The sequence below is a fragment of the Pan paniscus genome, chromosome 5, assembly GCF_029289425.2.
Source record: "Pan paniscus chromosome 5, NHGRI_mPanPan1-v2.0_pri, whole genome shotgun sequence".
NCBI lineage: Eukaryota > Metazoa > Chordata > Mammalia > Primates > Hominidae > Pan > Pan paniscus.
In genome coordinates, this window is record NC_073254.2 from 166,538,110 (window position 1) to 166,561,613 (window position 23,504).

General features: G+C 38.8%; 1 protein-coding gene across 2 annotated transcripts; it reads left to right on the top strand.

Moving 5' to 3' along the window:
• The first annotated feature begins 2,938 nt into the window (after window positions 1-2,938).
• Window positions 2,939-23,284, top strand: RAB32 (RAB32, member RAS oncogene family). 2 transcript variants are annotated; one of them, XM_063605522.1, is made up of 3 exons: window positions 2,939-8,146; window positions 17,790-18,067; window positions 18,683-21,256. In XM_063605522.1, the coding sequence occupies exons 1-3, from the start codon at window positions 7,897-7,899 to the stop codon at window positions 18,863-18,865; spliced, it is 711 nt and encodes a 236-aa protein (XP_063461592.1). In that variant the 5' UTR covers window positions 2,939-7,896; the 3' UTR covers window positions 18,866-21,256. The 2 variants fall into 2 exon arrangements, with proteins under 2 accessions (XP_063461592.1, XP_034818938.1); XM_034963047.3 differs by lacking the exon at window positions 18,683-21,256 and adding an exon at window positions 22,789-23,284 and having other exon boundaries at window positions 2,973-8,146.
• The last annotated feature ends 220 nt before the right edge of the window (window positions 23,285-23,504 follow it).

Consider the following 23,504-nt stretch of genomic DNA (forward strand, 5'->3'; position numbering starts at 1 on the left):
AGATACATGATTCTCTACATTTCTGAAAACCATAGAACTTTACAGCATGAAGAGTGGAGCTTAATGTTTGCAAATTAAACAAACATTTAGGAGATAAGAGGATCCTAGGATGAGATGCAGGCTATGATTTTTTTTAAAAAACAACTGTATTACAAATGTATGAAATAATCTTGCTAAAGAGGATGGAGAAAAGATAATTGGTTAGTATATTTAGAAATAAGTAGAGTCTATAATACTGAAGATAAAAGGAACCTTACATAAGCTCTGTATTCTAGTTGATAAACTTGTTTCCCACAGGGATATGGGTCAATAATTCTGAAATTACTATACCTGTACATTGGAATTGCACAATTAAGTAAACAGCTGGCTGATGACAGAAGCCAGGTTTCTCACTGTTGGAGTGACAGGTTACACATAAACAGGTGGGGAATGCCAGAAGGATCCATGTGATCATTGATCAGAATGGGAGACAAGAGTATGAACTCATGTTTAGCTTAAAATAAATACTCTTAGATACATATAGAAAAATTTATAAATATGCATGTATACATGAGTTAGTACACACACATACTTCCTTGTTCTTTCAGCTGAGATGGTCTTGAGCAACGGGACAGTACCAGTGAACACACCTAGCTCAAAGATATCAGTTTTTGATTCCATTCTCCAATGAAAGGATGCCAGACTCGTTGCACAAATGACCAATTTGGGTCTGTGGCATGAAATAATGATCTTGCAGCATCTTGTAGTGCCAGAAAGTAAGAAAAAACTCAAATATAAAACCCACAAAACCCACAGTGACAGGGAAATATCAAAGAGACATTGGAGCCAACTGAAAGAGCTTCCAATGGCGAAAGCTGGAACAATATGAGCAACAAAATAAAGTTATATTGGGGTGTAAGCCGAAGCAGAAAAGAAGTATCAATGAGTTCATACTAGCATCAGTAAATGTTTGGATATATAAATGAATAGGGGAGGAGATCTAAATCTACCGTGCAGAATTCAAAACATCTTGTGAGAGATTATCTTTCATAGAGAGAGAGTATTAACCCAGCTACTTAAATATTGGCTGCGGACAGTATTCTAAAGAAAACAATATGGAAAAGGGGAAAACAAGTGACTTTACAGTGCAGAAATCTGACAAACATTACCTTAGTCAAGCAATCAAGATTAACATCAATAATGACAAGTCATATTGATGGCATGTACCTTTCATGTAATTCATGGAGAATGGCACTTTACCTGTGTGGTCTTTCTCCCCAAACCTCGAAGTTATAGTATAATTTGGAGGAAAGCATCGGATCATCCCCACTGAGGCACATTCTACAGAATACCTAGCCTGTACTCTGAGAACTGCTGCAACCAAAAAGAACCTAAGGAGACATGTTGGCTAAGAGTAATGATTATCCTGAATGGGACACTGGAACAGAAAAAGGTCAGTAGATCAAAACTAAGGAAATCTGAATAAAGCATAGACTTTCGTTAATGGTATAAATATCAGTTCATTAATTATAACAAATTTTCCATACTAATTTAAGATGTCAACAACAGGGGAAACTAGATGTTAAGTACATAGGAACTCTCTGTACTATCCTTGCAACTTTTCTGTAAACCTAACACAATTTTAAAATGATAATTTGATTAAAATAAATTAATGGTGATATGTTGAAATTTTTACCTCTAAAACTAGCATCTCCAGTGTCTCCATTTTTATTCAAAATTATATTAGAAGCCCTAGCCAGTGAAATAAGTTATGAGAAAGGAATAAAATAAGGATAGAAAAGTTTTTTTAAAAATAATGTATACATAGAAAATGTAATTCTATAAATAAACCTTTAGAATTATCAGCGTCATTGAATCAATTCATTATACACAAATTAATTTAATTTTAATTTTACATACCAGCTACAGAAATTTTAAGACGTCTCAAAATTATTGAAATATAATAAGACCTACATAAATGATAGATATACCATGTCAATATTTTTGAAGACTCGATGTTGTATAATTTCCAATTCTTCTCAAAGTGATCTATAGATTCAATGTAATGACAACAAAAGTCCCAGCAGGTGTGTTTCTGAAAATTGAGACACGGAGACTAAAATTGTATCGAAATATAAAGGAACCAGAATGGTTAAGGGAAACTTGAAGAATTACAGAATGAGAGAATTTGATTTACCAGAAAAGACTTATACCATAGTTACAATCACTAAATAAGAATTGGTACAAGTAAAGACCACAGACTAATGAACACAAGAGACAGCAGAAACAGATCCATTCTTACAGGACTACTTGAATTACGACAAAGGTGGCACATTGGAGGAATAGAAAAAGGATGGGCTTTTCAGTGAATCGTCCTGAGTCAATAGTCCTGAGTCAATCAGTTGTTCATCTGGGAACCAAATGAAACCTGACGTTTGCTTTTCGTATTTCCTTTGGGGTAGGCCTGCTGGTTAGTGTGGTTTATAGTTATCATTCAACGATTATCGTTAAATACCATTTTCCTATTTTATTTTTCATGAACTGTATAACTATCTCAAATTATCTCATTTATTTGATTGCTTTTAAATTATTTTTCCTGTTCCCACTACAATATAAAGTCCCTGAGAACAAGAATTTATCTATGCTGCTAAACATTGTATCTAAAATATCTAAAATATTTCAAGGTATAATTATAAGCTTTTGAATAAATAAATGAATATACAAATCTGCCAGGAAAATGAGGAGTGAAAATAACATAATCCTTTGATCTAGCGCAGGAAGGATGAGGACAGTTTATTTGAGAGCCTGGGATGGGGTAATGGTTTGGAACATTCTAGATAAAAGGCATAGCAAATGCAGAAACATAATAAATGTGTAGGGGAACATCACAGGGTGACTTTCTGAGTGGGCTATTTTTTTATGTAGTAAATGGAAATGTCTGTTTAAAATAAAGGCAGTCGTATTTATTCAGTGACAAGTCTCAGATTACCTGTATTATGTTCTCTTTATTTCATGTGTGGAAAGAAAACTTGTTTTCCTCTAAAATGTCAGTTCAGGATTCTAACACTTATCCATTCTCCCCCAACCTTCTCCAGTTCAGGGCTGTACACGCAGATATTGTCCAACACTTACTTACAGTACTTGGTATTATGTATGTCTGGTTTCTTTAGTGTGTGCATCATGCTTATCTAGGTTTGTTTGTGTTTTAATACAGATTCCTGGGATCCCCTTCTAAAACATTAAAACAGAAGGTCGGGGCTAATTAACTAGCTAGCTCCCTAGGTAAGTCAGATACACAGCAAATGTGGGAACTACTGAATTCTAATCTGAACCCGTGTGTATTAGTCAGGGTTCTCTAGAGGGACAGGACTAATAGGATAGATGTATATATAAAGGGGAGTTTATTAAGGAGTATTCATTCACAAGATCACAAGGTGAAGTCCCACAGTAGGCCATCTTCAAGATGAAGAACAAGGAAGCCAGTCTGAGTCTTTGAACCTCAAAAGTAGGGAAGCCAACAGTGCAGCTGCCAATCTGTGGCTGAAGGCCTAAGAGCCCCTGGCAAACCACTGGTGTAAGTCCAAGAGTCCAAAAGCTGAAGAACTTGGAGTCTGATGTTCAAGGGCAGGAAGTATCCAGCACAGGAGAAAGATGAAGACTGGAAGACTAGTCCTTCCACATTCCTCTGCCTGCTTTAATTCTAGCCACACTGGCAGCTGAATAGATGGTGCCCACCAAGGTTGAGGGTGGGTCTTCCTCTCCCAGTCCACTGACACAAGTGTTAATCTCCTTTGGCAACACCCTCACAGACACACCCATGAACAATACTTTGCATCCTTCAATCCAATCAAGTTGACATTAAATATTAACCATCACACCTTGCTAACAAAAGTGTGGTCTACCAACAGCATTGACATCACCTAGAAACTTGTTAGAAATTTTGAATTTCAGGTTCCATCCCAGATATGCTGAATCAGAATTTAAACTTTTCTAAGATCCTACATAATTTATGTGAACTTTAATAATTGTATTGTAGTAATAACACAACATAAAATTTACTTTCTTAAATGTTTAAGTCTGCAAGACTATTGTTAACTGTAGGCACAATGTGGTGCAGCAGATCTCTAGAACTTATTCATCTTGCATAATTGAAATTAGCAATTTCCCTTTTCTCCCTGACTCCAGACCCTGAAAACCACCATTCTCCTTCCTGATTTTCTGAGTTTGGCTATTTTAGATACCTTATATAAGTGGAATCATGCAGAATTCTTCCTATTGTGACTGGCTCATTTCACTCGGCATAACGTCTTTGAGGTTCATCCATGTTGTTGCATATTGTGGAAATTCCTTATTTTTAAGGTGGAATAATATTCCATTATATAAGGATGGCTATTATATTTTTTAAAAGACAACAAGTGTTGGTAGAGATGCAGAGAAAATTGAACGCTTGTATACTGGTGATGAGAATGCAAAATGGTGCAGCCACTATAGAAAATAATATGGAGATTTCTCAAAAAATTAAAAATGGAACCACCATATGATCCAGCAATCCCACTTCCAGGTATTTCTCCAAAAGAATGAAAATCAGAATCTTGAAGAGATATTAGCACCCAAATGTTCAGTACAGCACAATTGACAATAGTCAAAGTGTGGAAGCAATCTAAATATCTATGGAAGGATAAATGGATTTAAAAAAGTGGTATTATTACTAGATACATAAGAACTTTTAAGTTCGAGAAGCGAATTCTGATCCAAACCACTGTGCTCCTAGACACTTAGCAGCAACATCTCCTGGGAACTTGTTAGAAATGCAAATTATTTGCCTCACCCTAGATCTGAATCAGAATCCCTCTGTTTTAACAAACCCAGAACTCTCAAGTTTGAAAACCACTCATCTAAACCCTTATCCTGTCTTTGAATCGTTGATCCACAACTTTATCCTGCCTTTAGCAGTGACCTTTTCTAATTTTAAGCACCACCACAATTCTACCTCTAAAGTCAGTGGAAATTCAGGAGGGCTAGAGAAGGACGAATAAAAAAAAAATCTATGGTATTACATACGTACGGAACAAAATGCTGCACTTTGTCCAAAAATTGGAGGATTTCCTTTTTTTCCCAAACTGTACATGGGTTTGGAAGGGCTCTCTAATTGGGTGAACATAAAAGCCATGTACTGGTTGGCTGTACTTCCACATCTGTGGTTTTTCAATAGCTATTCTAGAAAAAGGTTTTACTCCCACCTTGACTTCTAAATTTTAAAATGCCTCCATCTCTGAAAAACGCTTTTCAATAATTGTCAATTAGAGTGAGGATAGTAGGGTAAGCAGCTGCTTTAGTTTATTTAAGGAAGCTGCCAGATGATGTCAGCTCCAGGTGTTTCTAAATATTAAGGTGATGGGGTGCATCCCTCAACTTTATAGATAGAGAAAGCAAGGGGCTGTCCCCCATGTTTCTTCTTTAAAATAAAAACCCACAAGGCTACTACTTTCCAATCAATTTCCTATGATTTATCTTAGAGCATTTACATCTAATCCAAACACTACCAGATGAAGGTTGAAAAAGGATTGTTAGGGAAGTAAAGTAAGATGGCTTCAGAGTCCCTGTGTCTTCTTTCTCAAACTCCTTCCATAATTTAAATGCTAAAGCATGATAAGGTTTTTAATAGACTATTTTGTTGTGTGTGTGTGTATATATATATATCTATATCTAAGGTATACGGCATGATGCTTTGATATACATAGTGAAATAGTTACTAGAGTTAAGCAAATTAACAAATTAACATGTCCATCATCTCACATAGTTACACAATTTTTTCTTTTTTTCTTTTTCTTTTTCTTTTCTTTTTTTTTTTTTTTTGAGATGGTCTCACTCTGTCGCCCAGGTGGAATACAGTGGTGCGATTAAGCTCACTGAAGCCTGGACCTCCCAGGCTCAGGTAGTCGTCCCACCTCAGTCTTCTGGGTAGCTGGGACTACAGGTGGGTGCCACCACACCTGGCTGCAATTTTTTTTTAATGGTAACAGCACTTACAGTCTACTCTCTTAGCAAATTTCTAGTTTAAAATACAATATTATTAACTATAACGCTCATGCTACATTAGATCATTAGGACTTATTCATCCTATATAACTGCAACTTTGTACACTTTGACCTGCATCATTCCGTTTCTTCCCTGCCCCTGGTAACCACCACTGTTTCCATGTATTCCGTATGTGTGTGTGTGTGTGTTTAAGATTCCACATATAAGTGATATTGCACAGTATCTTTCTTTTTGTGTCTGGCTTATTTCGCTTAGCATAATGTCCTCCAGGTTTATCCATGTTGTTGCAAATGTCAGGATCGCCTTCTAAAGGCTGAGTGATATTCCATTGTGTGTGTGTGTGCGTCCGTGTATATGCGCGCGTGCATGCCTATGTATGTATTACAATTTCTTTATCCATTCATCGTTAACAGACACTTTGGTTGTTTCCAAATCTTCGCAACTGTGAATAATGCTGCATGAACTTGAGAGCGATTTCTGAGATCCTGATTTCATTTCCTTTGGGTATACACCCAGAAGAGGGATAGCTGGGTCACAGGCTTTAGCAACGATTTTTGCAATATCACACCAAAAGCCCAGGCAACCAAAGCAAACCTAGATAAATGGGACTTCATCCAACTAAAATGCTTCTGCACCGCATAGGAAATAATCAACAAAATGAAAAAACAGCCTATAGATTGGGAGAAAATATTTGTGAGCCATATATCTGATAAGGGGTTAATATCCAAAATATATTACGTTCACAGAACTCAGCCAAAATAAATAAATAAAACACCCAGTTAACTAACGGGCAAAGGATCTGAATGGACTTTTTTTTTTTTTTCCAGAGGAAGTACAAATTGCCAACAGATATAAGAAAAGGCGCTCAAAATCACTAATGAACAGGGAAAAGCCACTAGGTATCTCCTCACACCTGCTAGGATGACTGTTATAAAAAAGATAAGCGATAGTAAGTGTCGGTGATGTGCGGAGCAAAGGGAACCTTGTACACTGGTGGTGGGAATGTGCACTGGAACAGCCATTATGGAAAACCCTACGGAGGTTCACTCAAAAAGTTAAAAACAGAACTACCAGCCCAGTGTTATCCGTCCTTCGTTAAGTTCAAAGTCACGGTGCCACTTCCTTTCCCATCTAAAGGGGACTGCTCGCGACCCAAGCCAAGGCCCGCAAGTGTGGCTCTCCCTGCGGGGAGAGTAGGGCAGGAGGTGGATTTCCAGGCCAGAGGCTTCCAGGCTGGGCCCGGACCCCACGCCGACCCCGGCCCCGGGGGGGGCTCAGCGACCTCGGCGCCTCCTCAGGCCCCCAGTGAACCTCCGGGGCCCATAAAGGCTCCAGGCCGGCTCCCCGGAGGCCCACCAGCGGGCGTCTGGGCCTCCCTCCGCGCCGCGACCGCCAGGAGGCGCCGCCCGGGAGAGGAAGTCCAGTTGGGCCCGGCCGGGCTTCGGAGGCGCCGCCCGGGAGAGGAAGTCCAGTTGGGCCCGGCCGGGCTTCGGAGGCGCCGCCCGGGAGAGGAAGTCCAGTTGGGCCCGGCCGGGCTTCGGAGGCGCCGCCCGGGAGAGGAAGTCCAGTTGGGCCCGGCCGGGCTTCAGAGGCGCAGGGCGGGAGCCGCCTCGCGCAGGGTCCTCCCCAAGCCGGCGCCAGGCCCTTCCCTCGTCCGGCCCTGCCCTCGTCCGGCCCAGCCCTCGTCCGGCCCCGCCCGGGCCGCGAGCACTGGCGGGTTCTGGGTCCTGTGACCGGTCAGGCGGCGTCAGCGGGCGCGGCGGAGGGCTGGCCGGCCTCGGGGGAGTTTCCGCGGCCGCCGGGGGCGCGGCGGCAGAGCGCGAGGCCGGGCAGGGGGCCAGACTCGGAGCCGAGGCGCGCCCGACAGCCGCAGCGCTCATGGCGGGCGGGGGAGCCGGGGACCCCGGCCTGGGGTCGGCCGCCGCCCCAGCGCCCGAGACCCGCGAGCACCTGTTCAAGGTGCTGGTGATCGGCGAGCTTGGCGTGGGCAAGACCAGCATCATCAAGCGCTACGTCCACCAGCTCTTCTCCCAGCACTACCGGGCCACCATCGGGGTGGACTTCGCCCTCAAGGTCCTCAACTGGGACAGCAGGACTCTGGTGCGCCTGCAGCTGTGGGACATCGCGGGTAAGCGCGGCCGCGAGTTTCCCACTCCAGAGCCCCGCCGGGCCGCCTGGCTCCTCTCTGCCTCTTTTCTTTTTCTTTTCTGCCTGAACTCGTCTGCCTGGGTACCTTTAGGAGAAGAGAGAGGCCCAATCCAAGGGCGAGATGCGATGGACGCGGTCGGCTGGACTCGGTGGGGCCCAGAGGATGGGATGGGCAGTAGGAGTTGGAGCAGGTCCTGCACGCCAGAGCTCGCTCTCCTGAAGGGAGGCGAGGAGGCCAGGGGGTCTTTTCCAGAAGTTTGAACTCTGAATAATGCAAGTATATCATACATACACCAGGACTAGTTGAGAAGCCTGCTTTGGAGCGGGCCGGCGCCTCTCAGCCTCAACTCAAGTTCAGAGGGATTGGGTGACTTAACCCGAAGCTGCACTCCTAGTTAGTGACATCACCAAGACCAAAAGCCAGGTTCCTTTCTAGATCATTTTCCACCACCCGCCTTGGCTCTGAGACTGGCCTTTGTGAGGGAAACTCCATTCCTCAAATACTTTGCTCTCATCGGAAGCCGAGGACAGACACTCCGTGAAGATTTGGGAAAGCTTTTCTGAAACCTTACACTCACCCCTTCCTCTCTTGCTAAACCAACACCTAGTCCCATCCCTGGTGCCCTCGCCCCCCCCCGCCACCCCCCCACTCCTCAATACAGTGTTTCTCTGCCATTTGCTTTCATTTGTTCTGTTTGAGGGGGTACATTTCCCTCTGCTCTGATTTATGAACACTTGAACTTTGCCTGGTGTGGTGGTTGGGAGTGGGCGTTTTAAAGATGATGTTAACTATTGGAAAGTTCATAGAAATGGTACCAAGCCAAGCGCCAGTGGCTCACGCCTGTAATCCCAGCACTTTGGAAGGCCTAGACTGGAGGATCGCATGAGCACAGGAGTTCGAGACCAGCCTGGGCTGTTAGTGAGACCCTGTCTCTACAAAATACATACATACATATATACATACGTACATACAAAAAATTAGACAAGTGTGGTCGTGCGTGCCTGTAGTCCCAGCTACTCAGGAGCCTGAGGCAGGAGGATCACTTGACCCTAGGAGAGGTCAAGGCTTCAGCGAGCTGTGTTCTCACTGCTGTACTCCAGCCTGGTCAACAGAGTGAGACCCTATCTCAGAAAAAAAAAAAAAAAAAGTACGAAAATTACTCTGTTCAATCATTACAGGTGTTAAGAAGCACAGTCTGCAGTACAGCATTAGAATGGGAGCTGGTTTAGGGTTAGAGGACACCTGAGGCCACCCTTCATTCTACAGTCCCTACACTGAAGCCCATAGAGGGTATAGCTACCTGGCTGGTAGCAGAGTGGTTGGGGGGATCACAGGTCTACTGTCTGTCTGCCAGGTAGTGCTCTTGTCATTTATAGCTTGTTACATAAGAAAGAGTATTAAATAATTGTAACCTATAACTCATTCATTTAAGAGCACATTTCTGTCCCTCAGACAGGAGAATAAATGTATGCAACTCAGTTGCTCAGAAAAAAGGAGTAATCAGCCAGGGACTCAGCTTTTTGTTGTTGTTTTTTGTTACCAAAAACCAAAAGTTCGTTTGAAAAGTCATCTTTGAAGCCAGAAGTTTTTTCGAAACACTTCCTGCCGTTGCACAGAACCCTAATGAGCAGTATTTCTGCTTCTTGACAAAGTCATGGATTCTAAAGGTTGCCTTACCATGTGACGGTCATTCTCCAGGAATCTGCAGCATAGCTGAGGATTTTCACAAAGATGGTTTTAAAACCTTGCTTACAAGGGTGATTGACCTTGCCTTACTCTTTATGTAAATTATGGCATTTTGTTATTAAATTGCGATTGGGCCCTACTGCTGGTAAATCAGTATGAGTAACTAGATTTTTAAGTGTTTATAGTTAGAAACTTGAGAAAGTAAAAGCAGGAGTAAGATACAAATTTTCTTTCTGGTATCACCTCTTCTTTTTTTATTAATCACAGACCTCGAATGACAGGAAGGGGTCATATCTAGTTTTTTATCAGACTCTCATAAACATCTGCCTAGATGGGATATCCTTGTACTTTTCACCAAATCCAAAGCTTGAGTTTTGCCAGGAAGGAAAACAGAAGTTTAAGATCTCCAAAAGGGATTTCTGGATGTTAGATATTGTTTCAACAGGTATTGTTGTCCCATACAGCAAGTACAGACCAGCAATTTACAAAATTAGAGGTAAATTTATAGAAATTATTAGGCTCACATTATAAGTAAGATTTTCAGAGATAGAATTTTAATATCTCTGAATATGAGGGAGAAAAATAGCTTAGTGAGAGACCAAAAACAAAAAAAAACAAAAAAAAAAAACAAAAAAAAACTGTTTTAGAGACCAAAAAAAGCAAAACAAAACAAAAAATCCTTAGCCTAAAGTTTGGAGAGCTACATTACTAACTGTTTGATTTGAATATTTGAGCTACTAGTGAATCTCAGCTCATACCATTTGAATTAAGTAATGATGATGTAATGAAGGCAAACTGATGGCTGCTCCACAAACTTCCCCCAGGGCTAAGCATATTTGCCTTATGTAGTAACAAAGTTGGATCATATTTAATTCTCAAATAATAGAAATATTCTTTGATTGCACAATAGTAGATAGAGCCAGCTACTTGCCATAACTAAGTTAAGGTGTGGTGTTTTTACTAGCTAGGTTTTTTTGATTGCTTCAGTGAGAGGGCAAGGTAGTAAAGAAATTATGACAAATCTCTGTGCTTGAAAGCTTTGGCAAGTATGATAGGCTAGAATTATCAAATGTTTTCTACACACGTAGCTAAGCAGATTCAGCTGAACTCTTCAAGTTAAGAACCACTGTGATCCTCAGATGCACAAATCTGTTCTTACGGCATTGAAGGAATCTGGCTTTAAAATACAGATGCAGTTTAGTGCAGTTTTTGTGTTAGACAATTGCCATCTCTTAACTCACACGTACTTTGGGACTGCTGCTCAAAACATAACTGAAATATACTAAAATCTTGAAGTCTTTGATAACACTTTTACAGAGATCTTAATAAATGCATACTCAAGATATAGCAAGAGATGTCTCTGATCTTCCTTTTAATGCTCAGTGTAGGTAAAGTAGTATTTGGTTTACTATTATATGCTTATTGCTTATTAGTCACTATAGCATTTTTCAGGCAAATTGAAAGACTGGTCTAGGTTAAATCTTAAAAAAACAAGTTTGTCCATTTAGGTCTAGTATACTTTAGCCTTCATGTATTGACTGAGTGATTTGCTTTTTAGGATCAACATTTTTAAATAAAAATCTGAATGAGTAACTCTCCTTTGGGCCAAAGGACAAATTGGGAACAGTCTGCTCTGAAGTTCATATAAATAATATTTACCCAAGCATAAAATGTGTGCTTGGAAGATATAAACTATATAATTTATGCCTAAACTTATTTTACATTGTTTTGATTCCCATCCAAAATAGAATGTGAATCCTGATTGCCTTGCTTCATCTTATACTTTGTCGATTAGTATACCTAGTAATCTCCCTTTGTCTTTTTTTTCACAACTCTCCTATCATCTTTCATGAGCAAGAATCTGGAATATTACCTCTGACACTTTCCTGATTTTAAAGGTAGTTTTCAGTCACATATACACATATTTCTAATTATAAAGAAGCCGTGCTTTGAGGAATTAGTCTATGTAATTAATTGTAGTCTCCATCTTAAACACAGATCCTGCAGTTAAGTTTCCAGTGTTTATTGGTGGCTGATTACATACCAAGTCATTTACAAGGCTTTTTAAAATCTTTGTTACATATGGGTAATCTGGCTCTTGTACTATCTTGCCATCCTCAGCCTTATTCAAGCTCAATTGCTGTGCTGAATTATAAGCAAAGCCTACTGGCCCATTTACATCTGTAAATCTTTCACTGTTCCTGAGTCCTGAGACACCTTTGAGTGCCACAGTCTGGGCTATCCGTTCACAATTGTCCAGGCAGGCAGCTGGTCAGCATAATAACATATTTGTATTACTGCACATGGAAATTCCCCTGATAATGGTAGTCCTATTGCCCTTCCGTTTTGAATATGTTACCATTCTTCATTGCCTCAATTAGCCCTCATAAGCTAAAAGGTGCTCAGGTTAGCAGTAGAGATAGTAGAGCACTGATAGGAAGTTCTACAACTTTCCTTTGCTCTCAGCCACTTGCCATTCTACCTTTTGAGTTGAATGAATTGTAGGTTTTAGTGGTCCTGTAATCTAAACACAGAGAGGTATAGTAACTTGTAAGGAGACAGGTTTCATGACTCAGATATGAAAGCAATACGCTTTTAAAAGGATAGCAGAATTTTGGTTTATTGATGTCAAAACAGCAGCACAAATGCTTTTCAAAATTTTCAAATGTTCTGGTTATCATGAAATTAGTCATGTGTATGTTGTGTTGACCTTCCAATTTTCTTAAGCTTTTGATATGAAAATTTCAGTGAGTCTCATTCTGTTATAAATGTACCCAGGATTTTGTTTTTAGTCAGATATGATGGGGACATCAGATCAGGAGATGGATTGCCATTGGAAAGATAGTTTATTACAGTTCCCAAGAGTGGGGGCACATTATGCCACACCACACGAGACCACAGGGAAAAGCAGCAGGGTTGGTCATGAGAAAGAAGGAGCAAGGAAAATGCGTGGGCTGGAGCTTTTACTGTGGCTTTTGCAGGAAGGAACCAGTGAGGTAGGGTAGGTAAGCTGGGCAAGTTGAGGATTGGCTAGTTTGAATAATTTTGGTGTACTCTGGGCAATAGGAGTGGTCTCTAGTTGTCAAGTATCGGGCCCTGGGGTGATTTGGGACAGGGGATAGTGTCCCAGACTGCAGGAGCCTGGTGCAAGGAGACAGGTGGGAGGGTATGGATTTAGGATTGATGGGCTGACTGATACGGTGTGCATATCAAAGGAGTGCTCCAAGATAGCTCCTTTGCTGTCTATAGAAATTAGCTAACCATGGGAGGGTCAGTCCCACCCCAGGCCCACAGTGCCCCAAGTTGTCAAAACATCATGAAATATAGAAAAACAAACCACAATTAATACATATTCCTAGGCACTTACTAAAGATTGAGAGATTTAAGTATTCTTCCAAAGAAGGAAGATTTGAAGGTCTCAGATTTATAGCCCAGGAATAGCATTTCCTTAAAATAATGAGGATTTCATACTAAATCAACACTTAAGTAATAGAGAGTGGGCTACGTCCACAAGTTTAAATTATCTTAGGTTTGTAGAGATCTTCTCTTGGATGGTGAAAGAAGTGCATAGATATAAATTTGGGGAGACTTCTGGAGGGTGAGAAGAAAGAACAAGGTAAAGTTGTTTTAGAATTCTGTTATTCAATTATATTTTAAAAAGTTTTTTTGTGCTTTTTAATAGTTGCGTAGGCTGCAAATATCTAGTTTTTTCACTGTTCTTTTACTGTTCTTGAGAAAGACAGACCAACATGAAAATAAATGGATGGCAAGGGTTTAGTTTAAGGCTCTAACAGTCTTTCTAATTAACAGATGCCCGTGTATTCTCCTCTTCCCCGTTATTTTCGCTCACTTCTATCCAGATATTTTTCTTAAGCATCATCTGTAGTGGTTTTCCTATTTTTTTCATTCAGTTTTGTTACTCTTTTACTTTACAGATTTATTTAATCTCTGTTTCAAAAGGTGGTAGATGAGCAAAAATGATACTTTGTACATGATTTAAGTTAGTTTTACAACTGGAGGAACTTAGCATATCTATGTGTTGTAAATCTTTGAAGCAACATAGTTAAATATAGGTTACACCTACTTAGGTTTTTGGAGAACAACCCTTAATTTTATGTTACAATTATTATTTTAAATTCATCTTATCTTTTCCCACTCCCTAATTAAACTTCATGTGTTTTGGAAATTTTTGTTTTTTAACTTGCTTTACCATCTCTGAAGCACTAATGAGTTAGTTAAGAATTTCTTAAAAAGAGATTACAAATTCATTAAAATATAAAGTATATTTTACTATTATTTTAGAAAATAAACTATTTCCCTAAATACATGGTCTTGGCCTTTTGATGCTGGGTTATTTACATTTTATTCCCATTGCTGTCTGGATTCAGTGATTGTAGAATATATAGAAAATCGGTATAACGTTCAAGTTGTAATACGGGAACCTAAAATATCAATGTTAGAGCCAGGAGCACTTAGTGATCCCTAAAGATCCCTGAGACCAGTTGGCATAGTTAAGCCAAAAAAGTTTCTTGCCTGAGGTTTCTTGAATTTGGGTGCTTGGGATTTTGAATCCCTGGTATAGTTGGACTTTTATCAAGTTTGTTTTTCTCTGCAGACCATTTTTACCATTACAGGGTATAGCACATAACGAGCTAATAGTTTAAAGCTTTCACATGTTTAATGTGCCATTTTTAAAAAGCATACTCAGGCTTTCATCATGCAATAAACTTGTGGAGCACTTAATAATAGCTGACGTTTATGCAGGGCTTACCTGGCATTCTACGCTGTTTTGAACTTGAAGTGTAACTTAACATGCATAGACCCTAAGTGGATACATTTATGAATTTTTATATACCATCTCCACTTCAAGATATAGAATATTCTTAGCCTCCTAAAACAGAAGTCAGCTACGTTTTCTATAAAGGGCCTGACAAGTATTTTAGGTTTTGTAGGCCATTTCATCTATGTGGCTACTACTCAACTCTGCCATTGTAGGTCAAAAACAGACATAGACAATATGTAAACAAATAAGGGTGATTGAATTCCAGTAAAACTTTTTTTAGCTGGATTAGGCCATTGGCTGTAGTTCATCAAACTGCCCTGGAAGCCTTAGGCAGGGACTAAGTTTAACCCTCTCAGTGACCCTCGAATGTAGGTATTATTTTGTATACTTTTATGGAGGTATAATTGACATACAATAAGCAGTACAATTTGAAAAGTTTTTACATCACTATAGTCAATATTTCAACTATTTTTATCATCGCAAAAGTGTTTTTCTCTTGCCCCTTTGGAATACATATACCCTGCCTTTCCCAAGGCAACCATTTATCTGCTTTCTCTTACTGTATTGGCATAGTTTGCACTTTTTTCAATTTGATATGAATGAACTCGTGTAACATTACCCACCTGCACTCTGACCTGGCTTCTTTTATAAAGCATAATGATTTTGAAATACATCCATGTTGTTGCTTGTATCCATGGTTTTGTTCCTTTCCTTTCTATTGTTGAGCTGTATTTCGTTGTATAACTAGACGATAGTTTATCCATTAATCTGTTGATTGACATTTTATTTGGCATCTGTGAACATAATGAACGTGACTTTGAGAGTTCCAGTTGTCCACATCCTGGTCAACACTTGGTGTATTCAGACTTCTTAATTTTAGCCATTCTTGTGGTTGTGAAGTGTCATGTTGTGATTTATATTTACATTTCTCCAGTGAGTAATGATGTTGAACATCTTTTCCTGTGCTTATTTTTTCATCACATACATTTTTTGGTAAACTGTCTGTTCCAATCTTTTGCTTACATTATTAATTTTTTTTATCTTCTTTGGGAGTCTTGAGATTTTTATATATTCTGGGTACAAGCCCTTTGTCAGATAAACAGTTTGCATTTTTTCTCTTAGCCATTGCCTTTTGTTTTCACTTACTTAACCATGTAATTGACACTTTTAATTTGCCACATAGTGTGGTTGTTTAAAAAGTACATTCTGATGTCAGGACCGCCACCAAATTTTGAATCCTAATCTTGGGAACCAAAGAAAATGAATTAATATTTTTAAGCCACAGGATCTTCTTCTAAATTACTTGTCATAAACATTTCTGATTTTCTTGTGCTTACCAGAAAGGTTATATGAGTAAATATTTAAATAAGACTCACTAGTAAAAGGAAATACTTGAAATTTACAGATGATTCACAAAAAAAAAAAAAAAAGCAACAGTCACTAAAGTTTAACAACTCTTTGTTAACTTCTAGGTTTCTAACTGTTCTTTTACTCATTTGGCACCCCACTCTCTTTTCTAAATTAAAGATATAGTCCAAAGGAATAGTTTATTACCATGTAATTATCTTGAAATCTTACTTTTTCCATTTCCTAATTTAAGACTGTCATATCTTGTTGCTTAGTCTTTTCATATTCAATAATTAAAATATATAAAAATGGAAGTGGTTGGTAATGTGTGCACTGCATTTGAAATTGGAGTCTGAATCATTTCAATGCATACAGTCTTTCTGCAGAATAGCGATTTTGAACAGTTGGCATATCATCTAAGTTTTTATAAATGTCAGCATTATGAGCCAATGAACTATATAATGGTCAGATTTACATTACAGTAAAATATGAGCATAATAGTAGGGTTTCATATGTGACCATTTGTTACAGTAAAATTTAGACCTTTGGACTATTACAGTACAGCTTCAGTTAAACCATATGAGGAGTCATCACAAAACAAACCTTAAATTTATGCATTCACGTTTGACCATTGTTTTATTCTTCTTCCATTATTCCCTAAAACAATATATAAAATTATATTGCATTGTAGAGTTTGGAGAAGGAAGAATTTTATATTTTGGGGTATCTTTGCATCTGTGCAGAGAAAATGTATCAATAAAATGTAGATAAAGCCTGTTGCTCATGTGTTTCAAGAGGAAAGTGTCTTTATCATAGAACAGAGTGATACATCTTAGATGTGCATTGATTGCCAATCATTTTTCCTTCACACTGTAGTCAGTAACTAAGTCAAGGCAACTGCAAGATAGTTCAGAAAGGCTAGCATCCCACTTCTATAGGTGTGTGGGAGTCAGAAGACCTGGATTCTAGTCCTGTCTTCTTTAGTCAGTGCCACTATAATCCTGGCCAAGCATCCATTTTCCTGTTGTTACATCTGTCAGATGAAAAGAAGGGTCTTTCCTATGCCAAAGATTAGTACAATAGCAGATAGTAAGAGAACGCTTTGCAAAGTCCTATATAATGTACAAAGCAGATTTTTCCCAAAGTGTTTGACATAAATTATTTTAAAAGTGCAATGATATTTGAAGAACCCTGGAATTGATTCTTCTTGTAACAACACAACCAGTTGTGCTTTTTGTTCTGAAATAGATTTTCATGTATCTACTACTTACAGGGGTGAAATCTTGCATATTGAGTCAGAAGTGGGTATGGGCTAGAGATATGAAGGAGAGATGAGTTGAGAACATGAACTACTTTATCTCATGTCCAGCGCTAATCTATTTGACTAGCATGTTACCCACTGCACTTATCTCCTTCCTGCAGGCTTCATTTCTTCTATTCTTGTCTCTTCTTCCTCTACTTCCAGCTTTATGTTTTCCTTTAGTGCCTCTCTTCTCTTAGACTAAGGGGAGACGAGTCGGAATAAATTACAGACTTTGTAGCTTTAAATATTGTCCTATTGGTTTTTATGGAGAATATATTGTACAGAACATAAAACTAATTCATTATGTACTTAAACCAAATTATTAGACACATCTGCTCTATGGGTCATGGTCTGTATGGATAGCCTTAATCCCACCAGGTTATATTGCTGTGGAATGGAAGACATTTGTTCATAGTGTTGCTCTTGGGGTAAAAGGGGTTATACCTAAATGTAGACTCTGTCTGAATTACAAGTTTTTAAATTTTTCTTATATTTATGTCTAGGGCAGGAGCGATTTGGCAACATGACCCGAGTATACTACAAGGAAGCTGTTGGTGCTTTTGTAGTCTTTGATATATCAAGAAGTTCCACTTTTGAGGCAGTCTTAAAATGGAAAAGTGATCTGGATAGTAAAGTTCATCTTCCAAATGGCAGCCCTATCCCTGCTGTCCTCTTGGCTAACAAATGTGACCAGAACAAGGACAGTAGCCAGAGTCCTTCCCAGGTGGACCAATTCTGCAAAGAACATGGCTTTGCTGGATGGTTTGAAACCTCTGCAAAGGTGAGATCTGCTTTGCTTATGCATCTTTTGCTTTCTAGCTCATAAATCTGAGCTGTAACTGTAAAGTATTTAGATATATTTATGTGAGTGGTGTTTGAAAGTCTGGAAAATGAGAAGTGTAGCATGGATGTGTTATAGCTTCTTTCAGTCCACAACAGGACTGCTTTCCAAATTGGCTAATGGCTAATAGAAGGGCAGATTTTCCATCAAAACAAAAAGAGTTATTTAGGGCAAAAAGCAAATGACATTTTCTGTGAGTTTGAGTTTTTAACTGAGATACTTCTCATGCAACTAGAGTGGTTGGGGGTATTGTCAAGCACAAGAATTTTTGGTTTTTACAAAAGGCTGAGTGAATAGGAAGATGCCTCTGGTGAAGATGTGTGTCACATGCAGGACCATGTGAAAAGATCAGAGAGGAGATTTATTCAGATGATGTTTGAAGAGTTTTAGGTTAACTGTGTACAAAAGATTTGAAACAGCCAGAAATTATCAACATTTGTGGTATGCTTCATAAACAGTAGAGAATTTTTTCTTTTGTCTATTATGGAAAGCTGAATAAAATATTTTCTGAAGGAAAAAATAAAACACTAAGTTGACTTTCAAAAATCTTAACAGTCTAGTGACCGGACACGGTGGCTCATGCCTGTAATCCTAGCAGTCTGGGAGGCCGAGGCGGACGGATCGGGCAGATCGCTTGAACTGGGAGTTCGAGACCAGCCTGGGCAACGTGGCGAAACCCCGTCTCTACCAAAAATACACAAAGTAGCTGAGCATGGTGGTGCATGCCTGTGGTCCTAGCTTCTCGGGAGGCTGAGGCGGGAGGATCACTTGAGTCTGAGAGGCAGAGGTTGCAGTGAGCCGAGATCATGCCACTGCACTCCAGCCTGGGTGACAAAGTGAGACCCCATCTCAAAAAAAAAAAAAAAAAACTTAACAGTCTAGATATAGAAAAAAGGTGAAAATTATACATATATAAAATGTTTGGGGGGGAGTTACGTGCATTGGAAGTTTCACATAAGGGGGTTAGTGACAATCAGATTTATGTAAGAATGATGAAATGTTTGAAAAATTCTATGATGACAGATAAACTTTATACCATAAATTTATTGAAATCATAACACAGTTCTAGCTTTTAGTTTATGTTCTGTGGATTTCTTGTGTGTGTTTACTGGTGTTTTTATATATGTATGTATGTATCATTGTTCCTCCAAATCACCCACCTCATTCTGGATATTTACTATCAGATTAGGTTTAGCTCTACTAGAAACTTACCCTTAGAGTGAAAAACTACTTGATGCCAGTGATGATCTGCGGGATAAAAGTGAAGCAATGAGAGACTGCACAAAAGGAGACCGCTCCAAAAATATTGCGCAATGATGGAGTCACTGGGAAAAAAAAGACTGTCTACTGCAGGCAGAAATGTACACTCCTAAGCTAGAGGCTAATTGTTTGAATAAATATAGCATCTTAAAATTTCCTTTCATAAATAAAACATAGTGATAGAAGAAAGATGAAGCCCAGGAGTGCTATGTGAGCACTTAATCTGACACGAAGGAGAAAATCACAGAAAGAAAGCCTTCTTATAGAGAAGTCACCTCATTCTCCCAAGAAGCTAGGACCACAGGCATGTGCCACCATGCCCAGCTACTTTTTGCATTTTTAGTAGAGACAGAGTTTTGCCGTGTTGCCCAGGCTGGACTCAAACTCCTGAGCTGGAGTGATCTGCCTGCCTCAGCTTCCCAAAGCACTAGGATTACAGGCGTGTTCTTCTGGACACTCATGCCCTCTGTCTGCTCTGTATGCCTATTGGGTGATTTGCTTTACTTGCCAGCTTTGCTGTAAAAAGACAAAAAAAAAAAAAAAGGGCAGTAAGTATAACTGCTTATGCGAGTGTGCATTTTGGTGGAGGAGTTATATAAATGATAGACAAAATTCCCCTTTAGGCTCTATTTAATCTTTCAGATAATAAATCCAGATTTGCCCCCAGATGTAAGACATCATGTGACTAGTAGCTTGTGACTGTGTAAGTCATCGGTTTCACTTTATGTGTGGATAGGATTACACGCAGAGGTGAAAGGTGAAACACTGGTTAAGAGTAAAAGTTTCAAGTTTGCTCTGTGCTTCCGTACAAATATAATAGAAGCAGCTTCTGTAGAATTTCCTTAGCAGTAAACCAGACATGTTCCAAGAGAATAACAGTAATAAAAAAATTTAGGTTAAAAATCTTAGAGTTAAGGCTTAAAGTACTGCCTAAATGTCGCTAAGGTACACTTCTGAGCTGGCCTGCAGCTAACTTCAGATCTGACTTTTGCTTGAATTGCAGTCATCTGAATTTCACTAGGAACATAGGCAAAAGATAACTTTTGCAAATAAATTTCATCATTTCACCTTTATGGCAAATAATGGATTTCTAATATGAAACTTTAATAATATTAACATATGGGAATTACATTAACGTGTGACTAATTACACTAACATTGGAATTTTAACCAACTGCTTCCAAATACAGTTAGAGAATTTTATAATTATTCGATATAATGGGGATAGCTGGGACTGAATGTCACTTGGACATTCAAAAGATCAATACTTGAATTAAAGTTAACACTTATCTTGGGAGTGGAGGTAAAAAATAAATAAAAAGCTTGTTTCAGTGCTATGAAAGATGCCTGTAAATAGCACAGCTGTTTTAGGTTTCTTGTTGTCTGAGAAAGGCTTTACAAATAAGGAAAAAGGCTACAATGAACCTCATAGCATTGGATTGGATTAGACATTAATATGAGCTTCAGGTTTCATATGTGTGTGTGTGTAAGAGTATATGCATATATATATGTGAGTGTGTATAGATATATGTATGTACACACACATATGTGTAAACAGATAAAGAAGTTGATACAGATGCATGTGTATATACATACATTTATTTACTAGCCATACCTGCTGAGAGGGCTTAAAAGGAATGACACCACAGAACCAATTAACTTACCTCGTGCTCAAAATTCGGTTTTTAAATATCATTCTCCAGTAAAAAGAATGGGAATCTCTGGAGAAATGCCTGATTTTAGGACGGGTGGAACAAGTCAAGTAAAGATGTGCCTGAGATATTTTGTTGTGCAAGAAACTAAGGAAATGCTTACGAAATGATGGGGACATGTGACAAAGATACAGGATACTGCCATACAAGCTCCAAACATGTAAGACAATTTGAGCAACAAACTAAATAATTACTGTAATGGGTTCAACTTATAGAGTAAACTAATAATCCATGATAAAAATGAACAAATGAATAAAGAAATGGGGGAGAAGGGAACCTCTTTCTTTTTTTTATTTTTATTTTTATTATTTTTTTTATTATACTTTTAAGTTTTAGGGTACATGTGCACAACGTGCAGGTTAGTCACGTATGTATACATGTGTGAAACCTCTTTCTAACAGTAGAATTCCAGCTAATAAATGTAGAAGGAATGGCAGAAATAAAAAAGTCACCGTTAAACACCACAGTGATGATTGTTGTAGGGAGGAATTAATTGATGATAACATTAGTGGGGAAAAGTGCGGTGAGAAACAGGATATTTACATATTTGCACTAAGTACAAAGGGAAAAATAATAACTTTTCTGTGGAGAAACATGGCAAAAACAACTTGAAGCAGTGTGCTTCCTGATAAACTGTGCAGGATACATCACTTGTGTTTTATTTCTGCCAAAAATACATACGTTGAATTTAATGATAAGGAAACATCGAACATCACAGATGGAGGTATATTCACCGGCCAGTGCTCTCTGAGAGTGTCAAGGTCATGAAAAGCAAGGAGAGTGAGGAACTGTTCGAGAGTAAAAGAGTCCAGGGCAACAACAGTGAAATATAGCTTATGATCCTGGATCTGAAATAGGGCATTGAGATAATTGATGCAATTTGAGTAAGCTTTTTAGACTAGCACTGATACAACACTATTATGTAATTTCCTGATTTTGATAGTTGTATTCTGGTTATCTAAGATGTTAATATTTGAGAAATATGTGTGGATGGTAGGAATGTTTACTTTTTTTGCAATGTTTTTGTAAATCCAAAATTATTTAAAAATGAACAGTTAAATATATTTAAAAATAAGCACAGTTTTTGCAATGTGTTACCTACTGTGTATTTAATGATAACTTATAATTCAGTTGTACAAATGCTGTGACTAATAATTCCTTAGGGTGTCCTTAATGGACATTGCACTGACAACATTGTTTCAGGCTAATTTATACATGACAACTAAAAGGAATAATTGGTACTTAGAGATGGAAAAATGACATGATACATTTATCACATTTTAATGTTGTTTGAGCCCTTTCAGTTTTTTTCACAGTGTATCCTGACTGCTTGAATTAGATATTCAAGGGCAGGAATTTTTTTATTTGGAATGGCTTCATTATATGAATTGCAGCCCAGAGCAAAGATTCATTTTCAACCATCGAGATAGCTCATTGAACCTCAGTGGCAAAGGTTTAAGATAGGAACATCAGAAAAGGTGTCCTTCATAAAAATAAGGGAATTCTTTCCATCACCACATTATTCTTTAACATTCAACTCTAAGTGGGCACACACTTTAGTATTAGAGGAAAGTAGCTGTGCACTTGCTGTCACGTCTAACAAATTTTCCTGATCCCATTCATACTCTTAATGCCTTATTCTAAGAATTAATCCTAAAAATTAATCCTGTTCTTCATTTCTGCATTACAGGATAACATAAACATAGAGGAAGCTGCCCGGTTCCTAGTGGAGAAGATTCTTGTAAACCACCAAAGCTTTCCTAATGAAGAAAACGATGTGGACAAAATTAAGCTAGATCAAGAGACCTTGAGAGCAGAGAACAAATCCCAGTGTTGCTGATATGGCTTCTGCTTCTCTTGTGTGTGCCTCAGCTCTGAAGAAGTTCCTGAGAATGGGTTACAGATGTCATGTTAGCTGGGAGTCTTCCCACAGGTGGCACTTCAAAAGGCAGCACCACTGGGCGCCTGCACTTATTTGAAAATGGAACTTTGGGAGAAGTATCCCTGCTAGTGGCTCTGTAACTTAACAGATGACAATTAGGCTTTTGTCATTGTTGCCATCATATGGAAGATAATGTTTACATCCTTTTAAACATTTTTATATGACAATTCCTCAGGATTTGGTAAGGCTTCCAAGTTGCAGCTTTTAGTGTAAGTGCTGGGGTGGTAATAAAATGTTACCTCCAGTCTTATGGTCATTTTGAGTCTTATTTTTGCCACCTTATTGCATCCTCGCTTTTTAGGGGGGTTTTTAGATTCTATTAGCCACAAAGGCTTGAGGTTTCTCTTTAGCGATTTTCTATTCAAAACTTTGGAAAGGCCAGGTATGGTGGCTCATGCCTATAATTCCAGCACTTTAAGAAGGTGAGGCAGGAAGATCACTTGAGCCCAGAAGTTTGAGGTCAC